Raw genomic sequence first — 25350 nt, 5'->3', positions numbered from 1 at the left:
TACACTGCACCAATTAATTTTATAACTAACTGTAAAAACAACTAGCTTCACTCATTAATCCAGTTTAAACAAGGCATAATCTTTAGATTATAACATAAAGGTTATAAACTCCTGTTTAGAAAAGGAAAACAAAATTTTGATAGTTCATAATAGATAATGCCTAGAATATAAACACTTTAAAACAAGTAGCACATTCTTATAATTTAAAAAGTCTAAGGTCATGAAGTAATAATAGTCAATTATGAAGCAAACCTCCATTGAAAGTTTGAGCTTTTTTTAGCAATATGAATTATCCTGATCAGTCCTCCCTCTCTCTTGCCTATTAATAATTTTTAAGCACCTACAATGCATCAGGCCCTATTAGGCTCTAGATATTGAATGGTGAAGAAGTAAGACAACTTTGCAGTGATTTAGCGGGAACAGTAGATATTAATCAAACAAATGAAAACAGCAACTGTAATAACTACTAGGAAAGAGATATAAGATACTAGGAAAGCCTCTATTAAAGAGACTTGAAGTTTTTCGGTCTACCTAAGTGAGAACTGCTTAAAATGCTTTGAATTTATTTAGTGCTCAAATATTTCTCAAATATTACCTTTATTCTTGTTTGTTATTAAAAATCTCAATAAAGTAAATGTAAAAAAAAAAAGTCGCTTAAGTCAAGGATTCTTGCATGATTTTCTCATATCATCAAAGTCAGCATTCTCTTCTTTTATGCTCAAAGAAAGCTCTTAAGGGTTAAGCAGGAAAAAACAATGGTATCCCAGAGCCTTAGTAAAAGCACTATTATTGGGGCCTAGCAATTATCTCTGAAGAAAATCTGGACCGGTTCAACAATTACTGGAAATCTGGTAAGTTGTACGGTTACATAGCATCAGTGTGGTCATCAGTTGCTCAGTAGGTAATACTTATAACTAATAACTTGGGGACCAGGAAAAGTAACCCAGAATAGCATAGTACGGGTTTCAGTGATGCTGACATGCCTTGAACTCCACTCCCCATGACGACAAATGAGAAGCTATCCAGGAATGTGGAAGAGGAGATATGAAGTCTTTCCCATATCAAGAGACAATGTCTGGGAATGGCTACTGCTGACCTTGGATACTTGCATAAACATTATTTGATTTTTTTTTTTTTTTAAATTACCCATGGGCATGGCCAATGGATAGCTGCCAAACTTTTAAACTAAATGTCATGGTTCTGCTAGAAAGGAAGAGAAAACATACACTCCTGGTATCTAAAAGGGTATCCTTGAAACACAGTACCTATATTCCATGGTTTTCCTTAATTTTATAGTAGTGATAAAACTCCTTTACTTAAAAATCTTCAACAGTTCCTTTCTGAAAACAAAAACTCCTCGACATGTCAAGAGAAATCCTCTTGAATGTATTTTCTTTATTAACTTTCCCCTTTGATCTCAATAAGGCAAAACTTTTTAGTTCCTGCATTACAATATATTTTTATGTTTCTATACCTTTGTTCTTGTTTCCTTCTGAAATGTCCTTCTCCATCTTCTTCACTGGGCTAACTTTTACATGTCATTTAAGAATTCCTTAAATATTACACTCTCCAGAAAGCTTTTTTGGACTCTCTTAGGGTAGGATTCTGGAACATCTCTAGCACTATGATTTTTATTGGTTTCTTGATGAGTCTATGCTCCCAAGAATGTGAGCACACTGAATCTCCTGCCCTTAGCACTGTGTCTGACACATGGCAGTTACTCAGTGAAGGTTTACCAGCTGAAGTAAGTAATTATTTTGTACCTTGTTGATAGCAGGATAACATCCTCTGGATGATTTCTGGTACTGGTATGCCTAGGTAGATGGACAGTTGATGGTAATCGAGGGAGATATTCTCAATGGGATTCTCCTTCACTTTCTCAATATCCTCTTGCTTCATCCCAAGGCGCAGAAGAATATCTGAAACTTTTTTCCAAATTGAATTGAATTGTGACTCAGTGAGACCATTCATCAAAATCTCACTAAGGAGGATATCCCTGTATTTGCACAGCCTCAAGATGTCTGCAGACTTAGAGAGATCAGAAGATGGTGGTTCCATATTCCAGCCTTTTTTGGGTGCAGGGAATACATTCAAATGTTTTATGAGAGCTAAGAGGAGGTACAAGTCAAACTGTTTGGACTGTGGTAGCTCCTTGTTTGGGGGATAAAGCAGATGCCATGCTCCACCCATAGGGTGATTGGTCCAAAGATGGTTGTAGTAGGGTTCCAGCACATTCTTGTGTATAAGAAGCTCTTTTTTCAAAAGAGGGGGTGGCATAGCCTCATCAAATATTTGCCGGACAATGTCAGTACCAGAAATGATAATTATATGAAGCAGGTGATAGAAATAATTATAATCAAGTTTGAAGATAGGCATTTCATCTGAAAATGAATTTTGAGAAGTCAAAACATTCCACATTAATGCTCTTTTTCTATGTGGTCTCTCGTATTACATCCTAAGCTCCTGTAGGACAGGGACTATTCCAAAAGAATGAAGTATAATACAGTGCTTTGCCACAGCCAGTGCTCAACAAGCATGCTGCTAACTGTCTAGGTGTCAAAAAATCCCAACAAAAAAACAATATATTCCCAAGCAAAAGAAATCACAAAGACTAATCACCACAGAAGCCTTTCAACCATCCAGGGTTTTGTTCAAGTAAATGAGCTCTGGCAACCAAATGGCATAAAAAATATTAGGCCTTTGAAAATTCTGAAGATTGTCAAGAATGGTAACTGCCAGTGTTTAATTATACTTTATTTAAGCAACTATATTTTATTTTAATCAGCACTGTCCAGTAGAACTTTCTGTGATAAAAATGTTTTAGATTTGGTCTGCTAGCCACTGAACACCTGAAATGCTGCTTTTTTGACAAAGGAACTGAATTTGAATTATATCTAATTTTTCTTAATTTAAATAGCTGCATATGGCTAGTGGCTACCATATTAGACAATACAGAACTATTTCAAAAAACATAAAGTGACCTAATGCCTTACTATGCAAAGTGTAGTCCCCAGGCCAGCAGTGGCATCGCTACGGGAGCCTGTTAGAAGTGCAGAATCTTAGCATCCCTCCCGCCACCGCCCCTAACCCAGAGCTACTGAATTGGCACCTACGTCGTAACAAAATCACCAGATGATTTAAATATATGTTAAAGTTTCAGACACACTGACCTGATGATGTTCTTACCCTCTCAAAAAATAAATGACTAAGTTTATTAAATTTATTAAGATATTTCATCAGTGAAATGCAATAAAGCATGAGAATGAACACTTTTTATTTTTCTGGCTTAATAGCACTTCCGAAGGAGGAAAGTAGACTGAGGTGAATTAGAAAGTAATAAGAACTTGATATATGATGGTGTATTTTTTGTATGAATACCCAAATACATATTTATCATAAAATGCAGCTTTATTATTTTATCCTTCATGATTCTATGTTTCAAGAAATTTTAAAACTAATATTCTGGTTTGATATACTTGACATACACCATGGAGGCAAGCAAGGTTACAAAGCAAATGACCCAAGGAGCTTTCTCTCGGCAGCCAAATAAGACGCTGGCTGGGATCAAGAACATTCATTTCCCCCTAACAAGGACGATTGACACCAAACTATTCTTCCATGGGACTAGGAGCCCTAAAGTATCCAAGTGCTGAGAGGCTGGCATTTCTTAGCATACTCCTAAACAACTGGCACCTAAGTTTAGACTACATGGCCTTAAGCCCAAAATCTTCATGCCTTCCATTTAGCTCTAACTATTAACAGGGAATGCAACAGGAGAGGAGATGTTGCTAGGGAACACCTGCCGGAGTCCAATCTCAGTGTGTAGTGTAGTCACAGCTATACACACCAGACCTAGCAGACTTCTCTACAGGATGCCAAGGTAATATAAGACCCATTTACCTGCTGATTTCTGTCCGTGAATTCCAGCCTATGCCAAGTGATGCTTACTTAGTGTAAACCCAAGCCCAGTGAATGATAAACATAAACACATGGTTATTAGTGGCATGATACAGAGCAAGTCAAAACTTTTAATATAGTTTTTAAGAGGAGGCATAGAAGAATAAAACAGTACCTTTTGTACTAAATTTTAAACTGATCTTCGGTCTTATATCAGTATCAGTGATTTTCAGAGACATTAACTTTTTATAACTGCAAGTAGAAAAAAATTAAGTTACAGTTAATACCAAAGTCAATCAAGATTTCTGGCATCAGCATGGCTAAGTAAGTGAGCACTTTCTTCTCCTGGAAAAACTTAAAAACAAAGGAGAAAAAGGAATGAACAAACAAAACCCACCAATGGGTTTTGACAACCCCACACTGTCATTTTCATTAGAATTATGAGACAAGCAGATCTGCTAGATTTCATACCAAGAAAAAAAAATCATGGGACTAGCTTATTTGTAAAAAGGCTGTATGGCAGCAGAAACACTGTAAAAAAACCCAGCAAATCCGTAACTCCTTCTAGACCCCCCTCCAACATAAGATCTTTCTACCAATCACTATTCCAAGGAAATTCAACTCATTCAATGACTAGTGATTTAAAAAAGAACAACAACAACAAAAAAGGCAGCAACAAAGAAACGAGCATAACAGCAATACAAATAACTAGAAAAAAAATGAGGTTAAAAGTAGCAAAATTTATTAAATAGATGAAACACTAAATAAATGTTGCCATAAAAACAGATGAAAAACTTGAGACTTGGCACTGAGATGAAATCTCCCACAGAAAACAAACAAAAATGGGACAATACCACCACAGAATGTTTGTTTAATGAGGACAGAGATTTTGGTGATGCTTGTCATTAACTCTTTTATCTCCAGCACCATAACACTGCCAACCAACCACTACACTGGAAACATTTTTAACTCTAACAGTCTGAAGTACTGGTGAAGATACTGAGCAAAAGGAATTTTGGTGGTGGGAGTGTAAATTGGCAAAACCACTGTGGGAAACAGTTCAGCAAAATCTAGTAAATTTGAAGATATGGACAGATGGCCTACCAGTTGTACTCCTAGGTATAAATTCTGGAAAACTTTCTGCACATATACATCTGGAGACATGTCCAGCCATGTTCACCATAGCACTGTTTGTTATAGCCAGAACTCAGAAATAACCCATATATCTACCAGTGTAATTAAAGTAGTACAGCCTTACAATAAAATTATAGCAATGAAATGGAAAAACTTTAAGAATGCATCACACAAATAATATACAGGTAAGCATAAAAAAGTATCAATAACTACAGCAAATTTATATGGAATACACATTCCAATTTAGCAACAGACACTGTCAAGTTGGATATAAAGAAGCAAGACCTATGCTGTCTATAAAAACTCTCTTTAAATACAGACATATACAGGTTGAGGTAAATAAATGCAAACAGATACACCATTCATATATTAATCCAAAGAAGATAAAAATGACTAACAGGTACATGAAAAGATGCTCAACATCACTAATCATCCAGAAAATACAAATCAAAACTACAATGAGAGATCACCTCACACCTGATAAGATTAGCTATCATCAAAAACACAAAAGATAATGAGTGTTGGCCAGGACAGGGAGAAACAGGAACCCCTTTGGTGGGAATGTAAATTGATACAGCCACTAGGGGAAACAGTATGGAGAGTCCTCAAAAAATTAAAAACAGAATGTGATCCAGCAATCCCACTTTTGGGTATACATTATATATCCAAAGGAAATGAAATCTCTAGCTTGAAGAGATACCTATATCCCCATGTTCACTGCAGTATTATTTACAATAGCCAAGACATGAAAACTACTAAATGTCTAACGTGGATGAATAAACAAAATATGATTTATACCCACACACACAGGAATATTATTCAGCTATAAAAAAGAAGGAAATCCAGCCATTTGTGACCACATGGATGAATATGGAGAGCATTATGCTAAGTGAAATAAGCCAGACAGAGAAAGCCAAATACTACATGATATCACATATATATGGGAGCTAAAAACCCCCAAATTCACAAAAACAGGAAGTGAAATAGTGGTTGCCAGGGATGAGGGTATGGGGAAAATGAGTAAGGGGGTCAAAGGGTGCAAAATGGGGATCCAATTCCAGTGTACAGCACAGTGACTATAGTTAACCATACTGTTTGTATACTCGAAAGTTGCTAAGAAAGACCTTTTTTTTTTTTTTAAAGATTTTACTAATTCTAGGGAGAGAGAGAGCACACATGTAAGCAGGGGGAGAAGCAGAGAGGGAGAATCTCCAGCAGATTCCACGCTAGTCACAGAGCCCAACATGGGCCTTGATCTCACGACCCTGAGATCAAAACCCCAGCCGAAACCAGGAGTCTGATGCTCAACTGACTGGAGCCACCCAGGTGCCCTAGAAAGTCGATCTTAAAAGTTCTCATCACAAACACACATGAAAAATGTTAACACATCTATCACCTCACACAGTTAACTAACCTTACTGTGGTAATCATTTCACAATACATATACGTATATCAAATCACTTTGTATACTTTAAACTTATATAATGTCATATCTTTAGAAAGCTAGGAAAGGGGCACCTGGGTGACTCAGTCGGTTAAATGTCCAACTCTTGATTTCATCTCAGGTCATTATCTCAGGGTCCTGGGATCAACTCCTGTTTGGGCTCCGCACTCAGCAGGGAGTCGGCTTGAGATTCTCTCCCTCTCCCACTGCCTCTCCACCCAACCCTTCCTTCCCTCCCCGCCCCCCGCCCCCGGGCTCATGCACACTCTAATATATAAATCTTAAGTTTTTTTATTTTTAAGACTTATAGGAAAAAAACCCAGCAGCAATAAGGAAAAAATAAATAGATCATGACCAACTGTTATTTATCCCAGGAAAGCAAGGTTGGTGCCCAATCTGGTCTGATAACAGCATTTCAAAATAAGTGAATGTAATTCAGCATATTAACAAATTAAAGAATAAGAAAACCAAGAAAACCATATGACCATCTCAACACATGCAGAGAAGCATTAATTCAATACCCATTCATGATCAAAATTTTCAGAAAACTAGGAAAACAAAAGAATTTCTTCAACCTAAAAAAAGCTCAACTATAATCTACAGCTAACAACATACTAAATGGAAAAAAGTGGTCTTCTAAGATCTAGAAAAGGCAACGATGTCTACTCTCACCACTTGTATTTAACATTGTACCAGAGGACCTAACCAGTGCAGTAAGAAAAATAAACACAAAGTATATAAATTGGAAAAAAGAAATAAAGTTGTCTTTAGCCACAGATGATATGATCATCTGTAGAAAACCTCAAAGAATCTACAAAATGCTATTGGAATGATTAAATACCAAGTCACAGAATACATGTTCAGTATACACAATTCTATATAATAACTAGAAATTAAAATTTTAAAAATATCATTTGCAACAGCATAAAAAAACCAAATACATAGGGACAATCTGACAAAATACTTACGAGACTGTACACAGAAAACTATACAACATTCCTGTGCAACATCAAAGAAGATATAATTAAATGAAATTATAGTCCATGTTTATGGATGGGAAGCCTCAATATTGTTAAGAGCAAATCATTCCTAAATTGATCTACAGAGTCAACATAATCCCAATCAAAATCCTAGCAAAAAGTTTGAAAAATTTTATAAGGTATTTCTTGGATTTATTATAAAATAGCAAAGGATCTAGAACAGAAAAAAATAGTTTTGAGAAATAAGAACAAAGTTGAACTCACACCACCTAATTTCATAAGATAATACAAAGCCATAGTAATGAAGATAGTGTGGTATTGGTAAATGGACAGATAAATGAATGGAGCACAAAAATGAGTTCAGAGGGACAATATATATAATCTATAGATCACATATATGTATATAGATGTGACAGAATGAACCTTGACCCTTATGTCACACCATATGCAAAAATTAACTTGAAAATGGACTATAAATCTAAATGTAAAACCTAAAACTTTTTAAACTGTTAGAAAAAATATAGGAGAAAATCTTTTGATTTGAGGGTGGAAAAATTTTTCTTAAAAACACAAAAAGCATTAAGCATAAAAGAAACATAAGACTTCACTGAAATTATTAATTTGTGCTTTTTGAAAGATAGAAAATAAAGACATTCCATGGGCTAGGATAAAATATTTTTAAAGTACATATTAGATAAAGAACTTTTATCTGGAACATACAAAGAAATCTTATACCTCAAAATAAGACAAACAATCCAACGAAAAAAATGGGCAAAAAATTAGAATAGATAATTCATCAAAGAAGATATATGGGTGGCAAACACATGAAAAGATATTCAACTTCATTAGTCATTAGGCAAATGCAAATTAAAACCACAATAATATACCATTACACACCTGCAGACAAACTAGAACTCTCCAATATTGCTGGTGAGAACGATAAAATGTACAGCTGCTTTGAAAACCATTTGGAAGTTAGTCTCTTTAACCTTAAACATATACCATATGACTCACTACTCTTGCTCCTAGGAATTTGCACAAGAGAAATGAAAGCATATGTCTATACAAAGAGTATATATGTGAATATTTATAGTGGCTTTATTCATAATAGCCCAACCAGAAACAACTCAAATGTCATCAACTGTTGAATGAATAAATAAGTTGTGGTACATCTATACAATGGAAGACTACTCAGCAATAGACAAAAATAAACTAGTGATACATGCAATAACATGGATGAATCTCAAAAGCATTACGCTAAGTGAAAAAGTTCAGATGCAAAAGGCTATTGGAATGATTAAATACCAAGTCACAGAATACAGAATACAGAATACTGTCCTACTAAAGGACAGTAAAAAGCAATGTTATCAGAACAGATATTGGGAGAGGGGAATGACTGCAAAAGAGATTTGGGGGAAACTTTTGGGAAGATAAAAGTATTCTGTATCTTGATCATGGTAGTGGTTACCCAACTGTATACAAAGAAATTCATTTAAAGGTTTATTTCTAAAGAGTTAATTTTACTGTATATAAACTGTAGCTTGAAAAACCTGACCTACAAAAAGAACTTCAGTGTTTAGAAATGCATTTATAAATGGCACATTTATAAAGAAGAGCAAGAAAAGGATGACTGTGATGGTCGGGATAACAGTTACCTAGGGAGAAGATGAGGAGTTGGGGAGACAGGCACAGTGCTTCTGCAGTGGCAGTGCTGGCAAAATCCTATTAACTTGGGTGGGGATACAGGGTGTTTGCTTTATGATAACTGTTAAACTCTGCATTTGTATTTTGTGAGCTTTTCCTTATATATATTTTAATAACAATAAAGAACCATCCTGTTATTCGTAAAACCCCACGAAGTAGCTCTTCCAGTTTGGGTACTGAGATCCGGTTACGAGAGGATTCTCCCACAGAAAACAACTAAAAAACCTGGGCAGGTTACCAAAAGCAGCTCCCTGAGGCACTGGAGAGTAGAAAGAAAAGACCAACTCTGCTGAGAGAGTACATGCTCAGGGGAGAGGAGGAGAGGGCTGGATGAAATGTTGGTAAGTTCACCTATCTTAGAGCTTTTAGCCTGGGGCTAGGTATAGCCTGGTGGAAAACAAAAGTCTCCTCAACTGCAGGAGCCAGAAAATTGAAGCCTGGGAACCACGGCTACTGAAGAGAGTGAGGGAACCCCAAAAGGGAAAGAGTCAGAGAAGAGATTCCCAATTTTTTCTAGCCAGACCTCTGACTGCCAAAACCACACATGTATGGAACAGACTCAAAGCAGCTCAGGTGAAGGCAAAAGATCCAAACTGAGACTGGAACTACCACCCCCCAAAAAAAGAGTTCACAGTTCATATCCAAGTTAACTGACTGTCAAAATAAAAGTAACATACCCATTGCAGAATAATGGAATTCAGAACCTCTATTATCTGCCATGTATTCATTGAGTACCAGCTATATGTCAGGAACCCATATGGCATTATGTTATGCACTAGGAATATACTAGTAAGCAAGATAAAGTGCTTGCCTTCAAGGAGATTACAGTCAAATGGAGGAGATAGCCAAGAAAGTATAATAAAACTTAGTACAAGTTGACCTTTGAATTGAACATGGGTTTGAACTTATACATGATTTTTTTTTTTTTTGGTAAATTCAGTATAGTACTGTAAATGTATTTTCTCTTTCTTACAATTTTCTTAACAACATTTTCTTTCTTCTAACTTACTTTTTTTTAACAATACAGTATATAATACATATACAAAGTATGTGTTAGTTGGCTGTTTATGCTATCAGTAAGGCTTCTAGTCAACAACAGGCTGTTAGTAGCCTGTTAAGTTTTGGGGGAATCAAAAAAATTACATGCAAATTTTTGACCGTGGGGGGCAGGGAGGGTCAGCACCCCAACCCCCATATTGTTCCAGGATCAATAGTAAATTTTTTAATAGAAGAAGTAAAGGAAACACGTGATAGATACACTTAACCTAATGTAAGTAAGGCTTTCCAAAAATTTTAATCAGGCAAAGCCAAAGGAGTAGAGTATCCAAGCAAGGCCTGGAGGTCAAATAGATGGCATACCTAAGAATTAAAAGAAGCTTGGTATAGTTGGTGCATAAATAGTAAGAAAAGAATGACGAGAGAGGACACTAGTGAGTGCAGCAGGGACAAAGTCGTCTAAAGAGCCAACCTAAGAAGTCTGAACTAAATTAAGACAATGAGAAGCCTCTGAAAGATTTTTAAATAGAGAAGTGATATAGTTCAATTTTCATTTTTGAGAAGTGTTCTTGATGGCCATGTAAACAATAGACGTGAAGAAAGGTAAGGCTAAGGACAAAAAGGCCATTTAGAAGCTGTTTCAGAATTCCAAGTGAGAAATAATAACTTCATTTAGTTTAATGCAAATGTAGGGGCAGAAGTAAGGAGGCATTTACAACATTTTTAAGAAGCTGAATTGACTGGACTTTAAAAAATTACAGAGCAGTGTTGGGAAGAAAGATTGCAAGTCCATTTGTGGGCATGCTGAATTACAGATATTTTTGGAAAATAAAAGTGGAGCTATTTAGTACACCAATAATAGATCTAGATTTTAGGAGTGGAACCTGTGCTAGAGGTAAAGACTTGGGTTTTCATTAACTCATGAAGGAAAACTTATGTCTTAGATATCAATGCCATATTCCTGGTAGACTGAAAAATGGTAGAAATTTACACTTGCAATAGAAGAAAAGAGAATCAAAGAATTAGGAGAATATTTTATATCGAAATTTCTAATTTCAATAGCAATAATGCTGTATACCTCTTTGAGTTCCCAGCTTATACTGTATCTTCCTCTGCAATATAGTTTTCTCATCCAAGAAATAAGACAATTCTAATTGTCAGACAAGCTTGGAGGCCTGGATGAGTTTTGAAAGCTAGAAGAAAGTTTTTATATCATAACAACCTAATTTAAATAACTTTAAGAAAAATATGTTGTGTTTTCAAGAAAGGATTATTTTCATACTTAAGGGAAAAGTATCCACCTAATTTACTCTTATTTACTTTAGAATTTAAATGTCTACAAAGTGGGGAGAGAGGGGGAAATAAATGTCAACCCAATACAATTTTTTCATACAGCTAATACTATCTTTAAAATTAATGGAGCTCCAACAAGTGAACAGAAACAGAAAAAAGCAGCAAGTGAAAAATATATACATGCTCAGGAAAATGAATATTTTATTTCAAGCTTACCTTGCTCCTAAATTTTCAATGGTTATATATTCATCCTTTCTCACAACTTCAAACTGCAAGTGATGGAAAAAAAAAATAGCCCTAAAGTAGTTCAATTTTCAAAATTCTTTAGTGTTACTTCTTAGCCTTAATATTTGAAAAAAGACAGTGAGAATGAAGCTATAAAGACTTTAAAACACGTAAAACAGAAGTAACAAGGTGAGCCATAAGCAATCCTAACCAAACAACAAACTAGAGTTGATCTGAAAAAGCAATCCTATTATATATCAGTATAGGATTTAAATGCTGAATCTGAAATACAAAAATATACATATGTAAAGAAAGAAAGAATACATATTTCTAATTTTGGTCTATTTACTTATATACTGAAAACTCAACAAGATATTTCATTAAATAAAAAAAATTAAGTGGATACCATTTGAGTATGTAACAGGTACAATATGTTCTACAGATATATTCATGGGAAGATGCTCAGACTAAAAGAAGTTCAGAAAGTCTAAAATTATTTTTAACCTTGGATGGCACAGAATTAGATTATCATTCTTGGTTTATGACAGACTTTCCTCATTGGTACAGCCATTGCCAGCTTTGTCTCTCTCCCTCCCTCCCCCCTGTGTATCTTTATTTAAAAAAAAAAATTTTTTTTAATTCCTAAGGACCACATAAATAGTACTTTGGAGAAATAAAAGCAATAGGAAGGTCAGAGAGCTCAGTCATCATCAAAGAGAAAAAATATGACTAGAATACCATTGATTCTCAAATCTGTTTGAAGTAAAAAATACCATTCCAGTGAAAGAAAGCAAAAAAATAAGAAAAAGATACTCACCAAAATTTTAACAATTCCAGGTACATCACATTGTAGCATCCTTACCATGTCACCTGTACATCCTTCCTTCAAACATTTTTTCCCACTAAAGGTCTAAAATTATCAATAGAAAAAACAAATAACCAACATTTGCATCAATATAGATAGAAATGGAGGAGATTATGCTAAGTGAAATAAGTCAAACAGAGAAAGACAATTATCATATGGTTTCACTTATTTGTGGAATATAAGGAATAGCAGGGAGGACATTAGGAGAAGGAAGGGAAAAATGAAGGGGTGGGGGAATCAGGGTGAGACGAACCATGAGAGACTATGGACTCTGGGAATCAAACTGAGGGTTTTAGAGGGGAGGGGGGCGGGGGAATGGGTGAGCCCAGTGATGGGTATTAAGGAGGGCACGTATTGCATGGAGCATGGAGTGCTATATGCAAACAATGAATCATGGAACACTACATCAAAAACTAATGATGTACTGTATGGTAACTAACATAATAAAAAAAATTATAAAAAATACTAATAGAAAAAATATAAAAATAGAAATAGAAAAAAACCCACTAATGTGCAAATCTGATTTAAGTTGCTAGATGGTAAAACAAAAGATGTGAATAAATATTTGAGAGTTAGCTGTTTAAAGATAGTCCATTTCATGTATCAATGGATTTCCTATTTAAAATGCATGATTACACTTTTCTCTTTCATCATTTCTACTTCAAAGTCTTCAAGTACCAAAAAACAACCCAAAATGTATTCACTGCCCCTAGGGAAAGCAACTTCAACTGAAATGTACTGATTAAGCAAGGGTAAAAAGGAATACTGAATTTCCATCAGATATATGAGGATTCCAGGGAAAATAATAAAAATGATGACTCCTTTCTCTGGTTCTGAACTTGCTATTTCCCCTGGTTAAGTTACTTAGTTTTCTTGTACTTCTTTTTCTGAGGTTGAGCTATATTGATTGCCCTAACAATCAAAGAAAGTGAAAAGTATTCACATGTTGCTTAAAAAAATGACTAACAACACTTCACACAATGATTTTTAGTGTACAGTGCAAGTTCACGTTTAATCTAGTAATCCTCACAATCTTAAGAAGTAGGTAGTACTATTCTCACTTTATGGTTTAGAAAACTGAGTCTCTGATTAAATCACCAGCCTAATGTAAAAAAATAAAATAAAATAGTAAGTGGCTCAATCTGGACTTGAACCCAGATCACTCAACTCTATATACAGTGCTCTTCCTACTATGCCACAATTGCTTTATAAAGGTTTTCTGTTGTCTGCACAACATAAGCACTCTAGAACCAAACAGTATAAACCCAATTTATGGCCATTAGCTCACTAGAGAGTAATCAATATAGAATTGGGCTTTGGATTTCTACTTTCATAAGAATTTAATTTAGTTATATCACTTTAGGTAAATATAAATAATTACAAATATATGATTAAAGACTATAAAATTCATTATTTTTCTCTCTTAAAAAAGAAACTATCCTTAAAATTGTATAAGTCCTTTCCATTTTTTTGTCTAGCAATTATATTCTTTGATTCTATGTCCTTTATGTGAATACACACAATATTTCTATTTTTTTAAATTTTTCTTTTTTTTTTAATCAGACAGTATGTGAGCACAAGCAAGGGGAGTGGCAGGTAGAGGGAGAAGCAGGCTCCTTGCCGAGGAAGGAGTCTGACGTGGGACTCAATTCCAGGACCTTAGGATCATGACCTGAGCCAAAGACAGTCACTTAACTCACTCAGCCACTCAGGCATCCCACAATATTTCTATTTTCAAGAGCATAAACTTCTAAAAGGAAGGGAACAAATTGATAGAAATTACTAACCAAAGCAACTAGCAGAGTATCCCCTGCAAAGATGTGTTTAATAAATGGTGATGATGAACAAAGAATAATGAGGAGAAGAGCATCAAAGACATTAGGGAAAGAAAAACAGAGTGAGAAAAAAAGCAGAAAATGTGAACAGGAAGAAATGGGATGGATAAAGGAAGAAATGCTGTAAAGTTTTGAAGGAAAAACAAATACCTGATCATTTTCACCTGGATATTTTAAATTCTTGAACTTTTTCCAACAAATTTTATGGAAATAAACACAGCAGCTTTTACTGCACATTAATTGAAAAAATCCCTGGAAAAGACAAAAGTAAGCTGTTGATATGGAAATAATAATTCATATAGGTATAGAAAATACTACCATAAGTCTCATTCATTCATTCACTTATTTAGACATGAACACCTTAAGTGACTTTCAAAATTATGCTGTAACTAGGTGAGTTTTACATGGCATTCAAAATTTATCAACAGATCATTAGTAATCAAAGAACTCTGTAAGTCATTTTTCATAGGTCCATTTTTTTTACATCACTAAAGACAGAAGCATTAGGACAAAAAGAAAAGGCAGTGATGGGGATAAGCCAATGTAATATTTTCCATATACTGACACATATACTGTTGTTCTGATACAACAAAATATCAGAAATTTGGTGAGTGACCTTTTTAGAGGAATATGTTATCTACCCCTCTTCACCTCCATCTTTACATTTCTCTTTTCCTCCAGCTCCAATTCCATACCATTTTCCCCTGGCAGCTCTGTTAACAATCACTAGACCCAATTTGCAATATTAATAACAGCTACTGTATTATCCCAAGGCATAAATTTCTAGTCCTTCCCAGTATGTACTCCCTGGGAACTACAGTCCTGCTTCCTTTAAACAGGTAAACTGCTTGGAAGACAAAGATCTAAACTCTGTGGCCAGGACCTGCTGCTGCTACATGCTGTCCATGTGATTGGAACCCTGGAAGCCTTCCTGGGAAACCTTAGGACCATATCACCATGTCACCTAAACCAGACCCAACTTGCCTCCACCCCGAGCACTCCACTTCACCAGGCCCACTTCCCAACAGCTGTGTTACGCTAATGAATAGATTTTGGATTTCTCCCCCTACCACTCACTGTATACATCATACCTTGCAACTGGATTTCCATTATATGATAGACGTGGTGTCAAATTGACACTGATGGTCACATCTCATCCTATCTTGTGATTTCCCACAGCCTTATTCTGATATAGCCAGAGAGAACTAGATTTGATGTACTTTGCTGAATTTCTTCAAATCCAGGCTGGTTTCATTTTGTTTGCCCAAGACCCATTCAACAGATAACAATCACTTACTTAGTAATAGAATTCTTGAAGAGTAACAACCTTTCTCCTTAGTAAAATGCTAATATTCTCAACCTATAACATTTCTAACTATAAAGAATATTTTACATAATTTTTACTGTTATGATTGCAGGGACATTAACCATAACTACAGAGACATTTGAATATTACAAAATCCCTAGCAAAATCGATTCATTTTTTATTGACTCACAGGATATATGTAATTCCTGCTCACTATGAATCTAAGTTCTTTGAGATACTCAGTTTTTTTTAAAGATTTACTTATTTGAGACAGAGATGGAGAGAGTACAGGTTCACACTCAAGCAGGGGGAGGGGCAGAGGGACAGAGAGGGAGAGAGAGAATCTCCAGCAGACTCCCCACCACTATCTATTCAGCTTCAAGCCAGAAATCTTAAAGTCATCTATTGCATAATGGATCCCATCATCCTTTGCATGCAATACATCATCAAGTAATTGCTGTGTCTTTTCCATGATGACCTGAGCTGAAATCAAGAGTTGGATGCTTAACCAACTGAGCCATGCAGGCACCCCGAGATATTCAACTTCTTAACTGCATTACTACTATAATTAAACTAAGTACTCTTGTTATTTTTTTAAAGACTTATTTATTTATTTATTTGACAGAGAAAGAGAGAGAGAGAGCATAAGCAGGGGAAGCAGCAAGCAGAGGGAGAGGGAGAGGGAGAGGGAGATGCAGGCTCCCCGCTGAGCAGGAAGCCCGATGTGGGGCTCTATCCCAGGACCCTGGGATCATGACCTGAGCCAAAGGCAGCCGCTTAACCGACTGAACCACCCAGGCGCCCCTAAGTACTCTTTTTAAACAATATTTTAATGCAATGATAACAGTAATTTTTATCTAAGTTTAATTTTATAATTTCATTTTTAAAAATACCCACTTAAATTTTTATTACCTTGTAATTGGTGTTCTTTAAAATGTCAGCTTCACAAGATCGTTCACAATCTAGATAACTGCATATGGTCTGCTTCATTATATTATTTTCTGTTGTCTTGATAAAATCATTAAGAAGATCCTAGATTTTAAAAATTAAAAAAATCTCATGAATTATTAGTAACAAGACGGCAACACTTCCAATATTTTACCTTAAATAATAAGTCCATTTTATTATCTCCCTTTTTGAAGGCATTGTATGTTTTTTAAAATAAAAAAAACAGCGATAGAACATATTTTCCTCATTCAAAGTAAACAATATATGGGAAGGCCCTAAATTAGAAATACTGGGTTCATTACTGAACATAAACATGGAGAAAGGAAAAAAGTCTATGTCTGAAGCTGTACCTCTCTTCACCATCCCAATTCATAACACCTGGCATGTTCCTATTAAAAACTACTTCCTATTAAAAACTATCTATCATACACACACACACACACACACACACACACACACACACACACACACACCACTGGAAGCCCAGGAGGATCTGCTAGAACTGGTCCCCAGAACACTATATTGACAGTGGGATTCCTGGAGTGGTGCAATATGCCACTCACTGCCATTATGGATAGAAGTAGCATACAGAAATATGCTTCCAATGTTCAGAGTTATAAGTTGTAATGCAATTTCCTATTTTCAAATGCTGATTAAATGTAGGTGAAACACATTATGAAGTCTATGTTAAGCAGGTCCTTAGACCAGGTCCTTAAAACTTATCCCTTAGAAAGAGAGTATTACAAGATTTCAAATAGTAGTATTTCTAATATACTGAGGATATACAACATGACAAATAAGCTCCTATAGACTGTTTGATAAATCTAGTCACCATTCATGACATTCCTTTGATGGCATTCAGAATTTTAAATTGATGGCTGATACTGAAGAATAAGATGTTTTGACCAAGTCAACTAAAATGTTTTAAATATCAAGATTAAGAGAGAAAGGCATTTAAGGACCTGTCATATGAAGGTAGTATATCCTGTCAGCATAGCCAATAGCCAAGAGGAAATGCGGAAAAAAAGAAATAGGCTCACAGAATGTATATAACTACTGCAGTTTCACAGATCTCAAACTTAATAGTTCAATATTGATCTACTGACACTCCCACCAAATATATGCCATATATATACATAAGCCTATATGCAGCTACATGAGAATATATATCTGTGTTCTCCATTTTCTCTACCCCGTCCCTTGTCTTCTTTAGAACACTAACTACAATTTGTAACTACTTTTAGGTTTTTTTTTTTTTTCCTTTTTTAATCCTTTTGTTCCTTGTTCTTTACTCCGTATCTCTTGCCTCTAGTTTTTGGCATTCATTCATTCAACATATTTACTGAGTGCCTTTTATAAGCCAGGTTGTTATGGAAGTTAAGGGATGTTATGGACGTTAAGGAGACAGCAGTAAACTTAGCAGGTCCATGGGACTTTCACCAATCTCATCTACCACTATCTCTTCAGCTTCAAGCCAGAAATCTTAAAGTCATCTATGGCATAATGGATTCCATCACCCTTTGCATGCAATACATCATCAAGTAATTGTTGCGTCTTTTCCCAAAATACATTGCAAATTCTTCAATTTCTATCTCCATTGCTAACACTCTGTTTTACCTAGATTACTGGCTGTAATAGCTGTCTAACTGGTGCCCCTCTTCCCCACTTACTCTGCTCCAAGGTATTCTCTATACAGAAGCAAAAAATGTTAGTTCCTTGCTTAAAACCCTTCAATGGCTTCCCACTGTACCTAAAATAAAGTCTTAACCCTTACTATGGACGGACTGCAAGGTTCTGCAGAACATGCAGAATCTAAATTCAGTATATTTAGCCATCTCTTTGAATTCATTTCTAGCCTTGCTCATTATAAAATTCATATGGTTTTATTTTTTCAGTTCTTCAAACTTGTGTGTCAAGGCCTAAGGGCTTTCCCACACTCTTTTCCATTTACCTAGAATACTCTTCCCCCAGTCTTTACAGAGCTAGTTCTATTCTCAACCTTCTGGTTCCCACTTAAATATCACCTCCCAGAGAGGCACACATGTATATGAGCATTTATTCATATAGATAGGTATATACAGGTATATGAGTATATATCTGTTCTCTATTTCTCATTTTATTATAATTTGATTATGTCATTCCAGTGTTTGAAAATCTTCAGGGGTTTCATATTAACTTCAAGAAAGGGTCTGAGCCCCACACTTGGCTTATATAAGGCCTTCTACGATCTGGCTGACATTTACCTCTGATATATTATGCACTCATGAAACAAAAACAGATGGTCATTTAAAAAAAAAAAAAAGGAACATTCGTAACAACAGAAACTCTTGGTAGATAACAGCTGAAATAATCATTAAAATTAAAAATTCAATAGAAGGATAGGAACAAGGGTAATGTTAAAAATAACCATATGAAAGGACACTACCCTGCTATATTCCCCCACAGGATGAGTTTATCTAAGGGGATATATGAAGATAGGAGCAAATGGGGCAGGGTAAGGCCTTTGGTAGAACTCACCTAGGATAAAGGGGTACAGGTCAGCCCTCTAAATGCCCTAAAAAAACTAATCACAATGTCTGGGAAGCAAAACTTTTGGTGGGGTGCCAGGCACCACTCATAACAGATTAAGAACATGCTGGCCTACAGCCACAACAGGGTCACTGAAGCATTCTGCCCTACCAGACATTAAACCTTTATTGGATTTTAAAGAAGTACAGGGAGGGAGGGCTGGTGGAAAGTCCAAAGCAGCTGGAATGGTGGCTGGGTGCCCAAGAAACCCATGGCAGCAACAATTTTTGAAAAAGTACATAAATATTTTAACATTATAACAATTAATATGATAGCACCAGTGTGCACTGGTTGATTATCGGGCCTACGCAGAAAATTAAAGTTGAGAAAAATCTCCTAGAAAATAAAACAAAAAGATAAAATGTAATAAATAGGGAAAAAAAAAAAACAAGAAAATCATAGATTTAGTCAAAGATATCAAGTATCTGAATAACAAGCATTTCATAAATAAAATGAAAAAAATCATCTAATACATTTTTTAAATGTCCCAGAACATTTTCAAAACATAAACTCAGAACACCAGGGAACACAGAATATCCTAAAAACTCCCAGAAAGAAAAAAAATAAAACAGGTTACAAGCAAAAGATTGAGAATCAGAACATTAGATTTCTCAAAAGTAATACTGGAAGCAAGGAGATAACAGAAACACTCTGAAAATATGAAGGAAAATAATTTACAACCTATAATTCTATGCCCAGGCAAGACATAAATAAAGTGTGCAAAAAATAAATTATTTTGAAGACTTGAAAGGTCTCAAAAAATTTACCTCCCAGTCATACCCTTTTCTAAGAAGCTGCTGAATGAGTTGTAACACCAAAACAAGGAGTAAACCTAAAAAGAGAAAAACCTGAGATCTAAGAAACAGAGGATTCTACACAGAAGTGAAGGATAATCCAAGGAATAAAAGAAAACCCTAAAGCAAATTTAATAAAAATGTATAACTATTGGTAGGATGGGGAAAGAGAAGTGTATGTGTAAAAGGGATGTATAAGAGAGCTAATAAACCCTCCTCATCTGCCACAGTGGGAAGTCAAAAGATAATATCTAAAATGGAGAAATATTATAAAAAGCAGTACACATCTTTTCAAAAGATATAGATATATCAAAGAAATATGCCTAGAGAGCTGGAAGAAGGTGTCTCTAGTTAGGGACTACAATTAGAGATGATGGACCACGGATGGTTAATGTTAAGTCTTTTACTATTATTTGACAAACTGTACACATGTATTATTTTGCTGGAAACAAAAATTCACTAAAAATGTTTGGATAATAAAGAAAAATATTTCAAAAGGAGGAGGAAAAAGAGAAAACTAAGACCAAGCAGGGACTGCTTTAGGCAAGCACAAAAGTTTAATGTTAAAAATAATATATAAAATCATTATTAAGTCTAGGTTTAAAGTTATGTGATTTTCCTGACAAATGCCAAAAAGTGTTTGCTTATTCTACTGATTACTGAGAGAGCTATATTAAAATAGAGTACTCTGTGATTGAAGAGTTTTCTATCTCTCCTTCTAGTGTTACCAGTTTTTGTCCCACATATGTTGAAGCTATATTTTTAGGTTTATACAATTTGAGTTGCTATAGCTTCCAAGAAAATTGAATTTTGTATTTTTTCAAAACATCCGCCTTGAGGAATGGATTTGGCTTTCAACTCAGCCAAAATATAAGGATCTAGAAAGGTTTAAAGTAAAAGTCTGGAAACACTAAGAGAAACCCACTTTAGCTATATTCATACTAAACAAATTAAAAAGTTACTTTAATATGGCTTAAAAGATGGATAAAAATTACCCCAAAATTAAAAATACCAAGGTGTGAGGAAATGGAAACTCTCATACTTCATCTTAAGAATACAAACTGGTGGGGTGCCTGGTTGGCTCAGTCGGTTAAGCATCTGACTCTTGATTTCGGGTCTGGTCATGATCTCAGGGTCATGAGATCAAGCCCCTTGCTCAGTGCAAAGTCTGCTTGAGATTCTCTCCCTCTCCCTTTGCCCCTCCCCCAAGTCGCACGTGCACACACGTGTGCCCTCTTTCTCCCTCTAAAAAAAAAAAAAAAAACCACAAACTGGTACAAACTTTGAAAAGAAATATGAAGATAAATATCGACAACTTTACAAATGTGTAAAGACTTGATTCACAATTCCACCTTTAGAAATTTGTCCTATTGGAATTATGTGGGAAATGCACAAGGATCACTTTACATAATAGTGAAAAACTGGAATGTTTAGGATAAACTAAATGTTCAATAGCAGGAAACTGGTTACACAAATTAAAGCACAGTTATATGATGGACCATGAAAAAAAAATCATACTGTACAATAATCTAACTACTGGGAAATTCACAGTATGTATTTCCAAACTATACATCAGTGTGTATATCATTCCAATTTACTAAAAATAAAAGGTACAAGTGTTTATACATGTGTGTCTGGAAAGACATAAATGAAAATACTAATAGTTTCTCCATTTGAAGAAATATGGATGATTTTATCTTTGAGCACTTTTATACCTTTCAAGTTTTCTGAAATAAGTTTTTCAAGTTATCTTAGTGCTTTTTAAATTTAAATCAACAACAAAATAATAATATAATTAGAAAAAAGAATTAACTATTACATTTGGCTCTAGCCATGTGAAGTACTGGACTAGTATAGCTGTTAATCTTCTTGTTTGTAAATACTAACAAATCTTGTTATTTGCTAACCCAGCCACCTCACTTCTCTCCGTGCTGAATATTACATTCTGCACTAGGCAATGGAATCAATGTTGTTTCTTATATAAAAAGCTAATTTCCAACAAAAGAATGTGCTTGCTATAGAATATGACAAAGTTAGCATAGACCACACTTCACCAAAAATGATTCTGATTAGTCACAGATGAAATGTTCTTAAACAATTTCTTACTTTAAAAGTTGTAGGTAAATCTTCATCTTCTGTAGGATCTATGTCAAACCAATGATCATTTGTATCTCCTATTTCTTGTAAGCTTTTATGAAACTCTAGCAGTCCTCCATTATATCTGCAAGGCATTTTAAAATAAGGTTAGTTTGAATGGGACTCTCTAACTAGATAGTTTACCAGTAAGACAATAAGCAACCCCTTTTTTTTTCTTTGTGGTAAGTAGGGTGGTGATAACCTCTGGCATGCTATAGAAATATAAATGCTAGGACTCTCACCTGTGGTAGATTGGGATGAAATACAGGTGGAAGGGGAGGCAATAGATTATGTAGTAGCTCAAGCTTGAACAGTATGGGGGCCATGGTAATTAAAGGGATTGTAGAGTTGGTTGGCTTTTGTCTACTGCCTTGGAAGCCTTGAAGAAAGAGAATGACAGGCACAGGTCAGCCAACTGTTGACTCAGGGCACACTGTGAAAGACAGAGGACTCTATGGCAGCATTTAAAAAGACTCTCATCCCCTACAGTTAAAGATAATCTGTACTGAAAAATCAGGCCAGATTTAATCACAGAGTGAAACAAACTGCAAAAGAGACCAAATGCACCTCCTTGACAGGACTATTAACAACTCAGGACACTCTGTGAAAGCTAAAAGGTCTCTATGGTAACATTTAAAAAAACCTTTATCAAGACTAACCTTGTAAGGGCAGACTGTGCTGAAAATGAGGCCCAGTATTTAATCACAAGGGTAGAACAGCAAAGACAAAAAGCACTGCCTCAGCAGGATTGTTATGCTAAAATCAGGGCTTTGATAGGGAACAAGTAGACCCTGAGATCTGAAATGGGGACATTTCAATGAAAACTCTAAATTGTCCTGAACCCTCTGGCTGACAAGGACCCCTTTTTTTTGCTAGAGGAGTATGGAATCCCTTTACTGACCAAGCCAAAATATCATCTAAGGTGCATATATCAAAAGATGATGCCCTTCCTTCTCAAGATCCTCTCCTATCTCTTCTCATTGCTCACAGACTAATAACTCTAGAATCAGGTATAAGCAGAGCCCACGTGGGAAAATAGAGTCCCTGCCCCTAAAGGAAAAGCTGATTCACCACAAGAACTGCAGAACTTGACCAGTTGGCAGAAACACATGTGGGAGTGGATCTTAAGAGTGCCGAACCAATACACAGACACAGCTGCATAGGGAAGTGTATGCTGATATGGGATGATTCCTCCATACTTCAAGATTTACTTTCCTAGCAAGGACACCTGAGCCACCTGAGCCAACATGCTGCTGAGAAGGCTACTTCAAGCTTGGATCCAACAACGGCTTATGGTAATTGAGATGGAGATGCTGGAAATTTTCTGGCAGGGTATTGAAGAAAGCTCAGGGAGATAAGGATGTTAGAATGGACTTCCTACACAAGACCAAAGAAGCCACCACTAGACAAGGTTCCCTGGAAAGGCCCAGAAGACACTCCATCCATTAGAGCGGTTAAGAAATACAAAGTGAGAAAGGCACCAGTGTCTGTGAGCAGCAGCTCAGTGGTGACTGTTCTCTGTAGGCCAGGAATGAAAGTAAATGATGCTATCATGTGACTGGGCTTTCTGGTATCAGTGATATGGAAAACAGATTCTCTCCAATGCCCAACGGTAAAGAGACTAAAGAGTAGTTCACACATCTGAGGGAAGGACAGCAGTATACATTCTTTGTCTTATCTCACAATTATTTGAATTCTCTCTACGATATAGACTAAAGAGATTCTGACCATCCTGAAATTCTGCAAAACATCACACTGGCCCACTATATTGATGATATCATGCTAGTAAATGGGAAGCAGGAAGTCTTCTGGGTAAAACAAGTAAAAAACAAGCATGCCAGAGGACAGAAGATAAACCTTACAAGAGAATCAGGTAACTCCCACAGAGGTGACTCTTTTAGGAATCCCATGGTTGGGTCCAGCAGTAATCCTGCATAAGGATTGGCACAGCTGCCAAATTCATCTTTCAAAAAGTCTCAGCCACACATGATTTCCTCAGGAAGACTTCTGATTCCCAGAACTGGACTGGGTGTCCAGTGAAGACTAATTATTTATTGCATTTTCTTTCATAGCTCTTTATATTTCATAATTGATTATTTGTATAACTGATTATTTGATTAAGGTCTATAACCTTCACTATACTACCAGTTACATGAAGACAGGAACTGTCTATTTTGCAAACTATCATATCCCCAACACTTAGCACACACAGTCTCTAGAATATACTACATTCTTAGCAAATAAAATCAATAAATTATACTACAAAAGCTAAGGATCTCCATATAGGAAGTAAACAGATAGTCTGCACAATTTCACTAAATGTGTAATCCCCAATATTTCCCAAACCCAGCACCTGGACCCTTTCAGTGCTTTAGAAGCTCATTTATACCTTAAACATCTATTCCCACTGGTGACAGTTATTAATAACTATAACCATCATTGATTTATTAAACCTAGCATTTTTGTGTTCTGAGCACTTATTTAATCATCTGCAACATCCTTATAAGGTAGGCACTATTATTAGTTCCATTTTACAGGTAAGAAAAAATAAGGCTGAGTAACATTACATTTCTCAGGGTCATAGATTGGGTACATGGCAGAAAATGTATTTAAACCCAGGTCCGTCAGACTCCAAAGCCTATGTTCCTCATGTCTTTGCTACACTGCCTCTTATTGCCATGACCTATTAAGTTTGATATTTAAATATTCTCAAATACATGAAATAAATTATTACCTATAGGAACAGGTGAAGAAGAACCAGTAGAGCACAAATGTCATGATATCTGGTACACTATAAAAACTTTATCCCATTTCACAATGCTAAAAGTTGAAAGGCAAGATCTGCCCGTTTATTAAAATCCTTACCTCTTCTGAGCACAACGAAGCAAACCACGTCCAAAATAAACTAAAGACATAAAGTTCTCACAAATTTCATTCTCTTGGATCACCATCTTCATCACTAGAAATTTATTCTCTGCTTCTGTGTAATCCTGTAGTAACATAAAACTAGGTTTGGCTGATATAAAAAGCATTTGTTTTCTTTTACAATAATTATTTTCCAAACTGGAGAAGTCCGAGCAGCTTTCATATTGATACAGTCGTGTAGTCATTTATTCACATCTCTAACCCTAGCATCTGTGATCACACAGATAATGTACTCAGTGATTAAAATACTTATTTACAAAAGAACTTCGATCTTCTTTACCCAACATTTCAAAATGAACA

General features: G+C 35.5%; 1 protein-coding gene across 1 annotated transcript in view; it reads right to left on the bottom strand.

Annotated features, from left to right (window-relative positions):
• The window catches only part of DZIP3 (DAZ interacting zinc finger protein 3), a 96333-nt gene that overhangs the window by 40431 nt on the left and 30552 nt on the right, over positions 1–25350 (bottom strand). Inside the window, exons 7-14 of the mRNA XM_025873892.2 lie at positions 24991–25115; positions 22096–22210; positions 16592–16711; positions 14524–14625; positions 12491–12583; positions 11665–11717; positions 4073–4149; positions 1764–2381 (exon numbers count right to left, since the gene is read on the bottom strand). Coding sequence (XP_025729677.1) covers positions 1764–2381; positions 4073–4149; positions 11665–11717; positions 12491–12583; positions 14524–14625; positions 16592–16711; positions 22096–22210; positions 24991–25115 — 1303 coding nt within the window. The remainder of the gene's footprint in view (positions 1–1763; positions 2382–4072; positions 4150–11664; positions 11718–12490; positions 12584–14523; positions 14626–16591; positions 16712–22095; positions 22211–24990; positions 25116–25350) is intronic.

This window comes from Callorhinus ursinus, unplaced genomic scaffold, assembly GCF_003265705.2.
Source record: "Callorhinus ursinus isolate GAN/ISIS: 27379988/994484 unplaced genomic scaffold, GSC_fseal_2.0 scaffold1, whole genome shotgun sequence".
In the NCBI taxonomy this organism is placed as follows: domain Eukaryota; kingdom Metazoa; phylum Chordata; class Mammalia; order Carnivora; family Otariidae; genus Callorhinus; species Callorhinus ursinus.
This window is presented reverse-complemented; position numbering and strand designations above follow the sequence as displayed.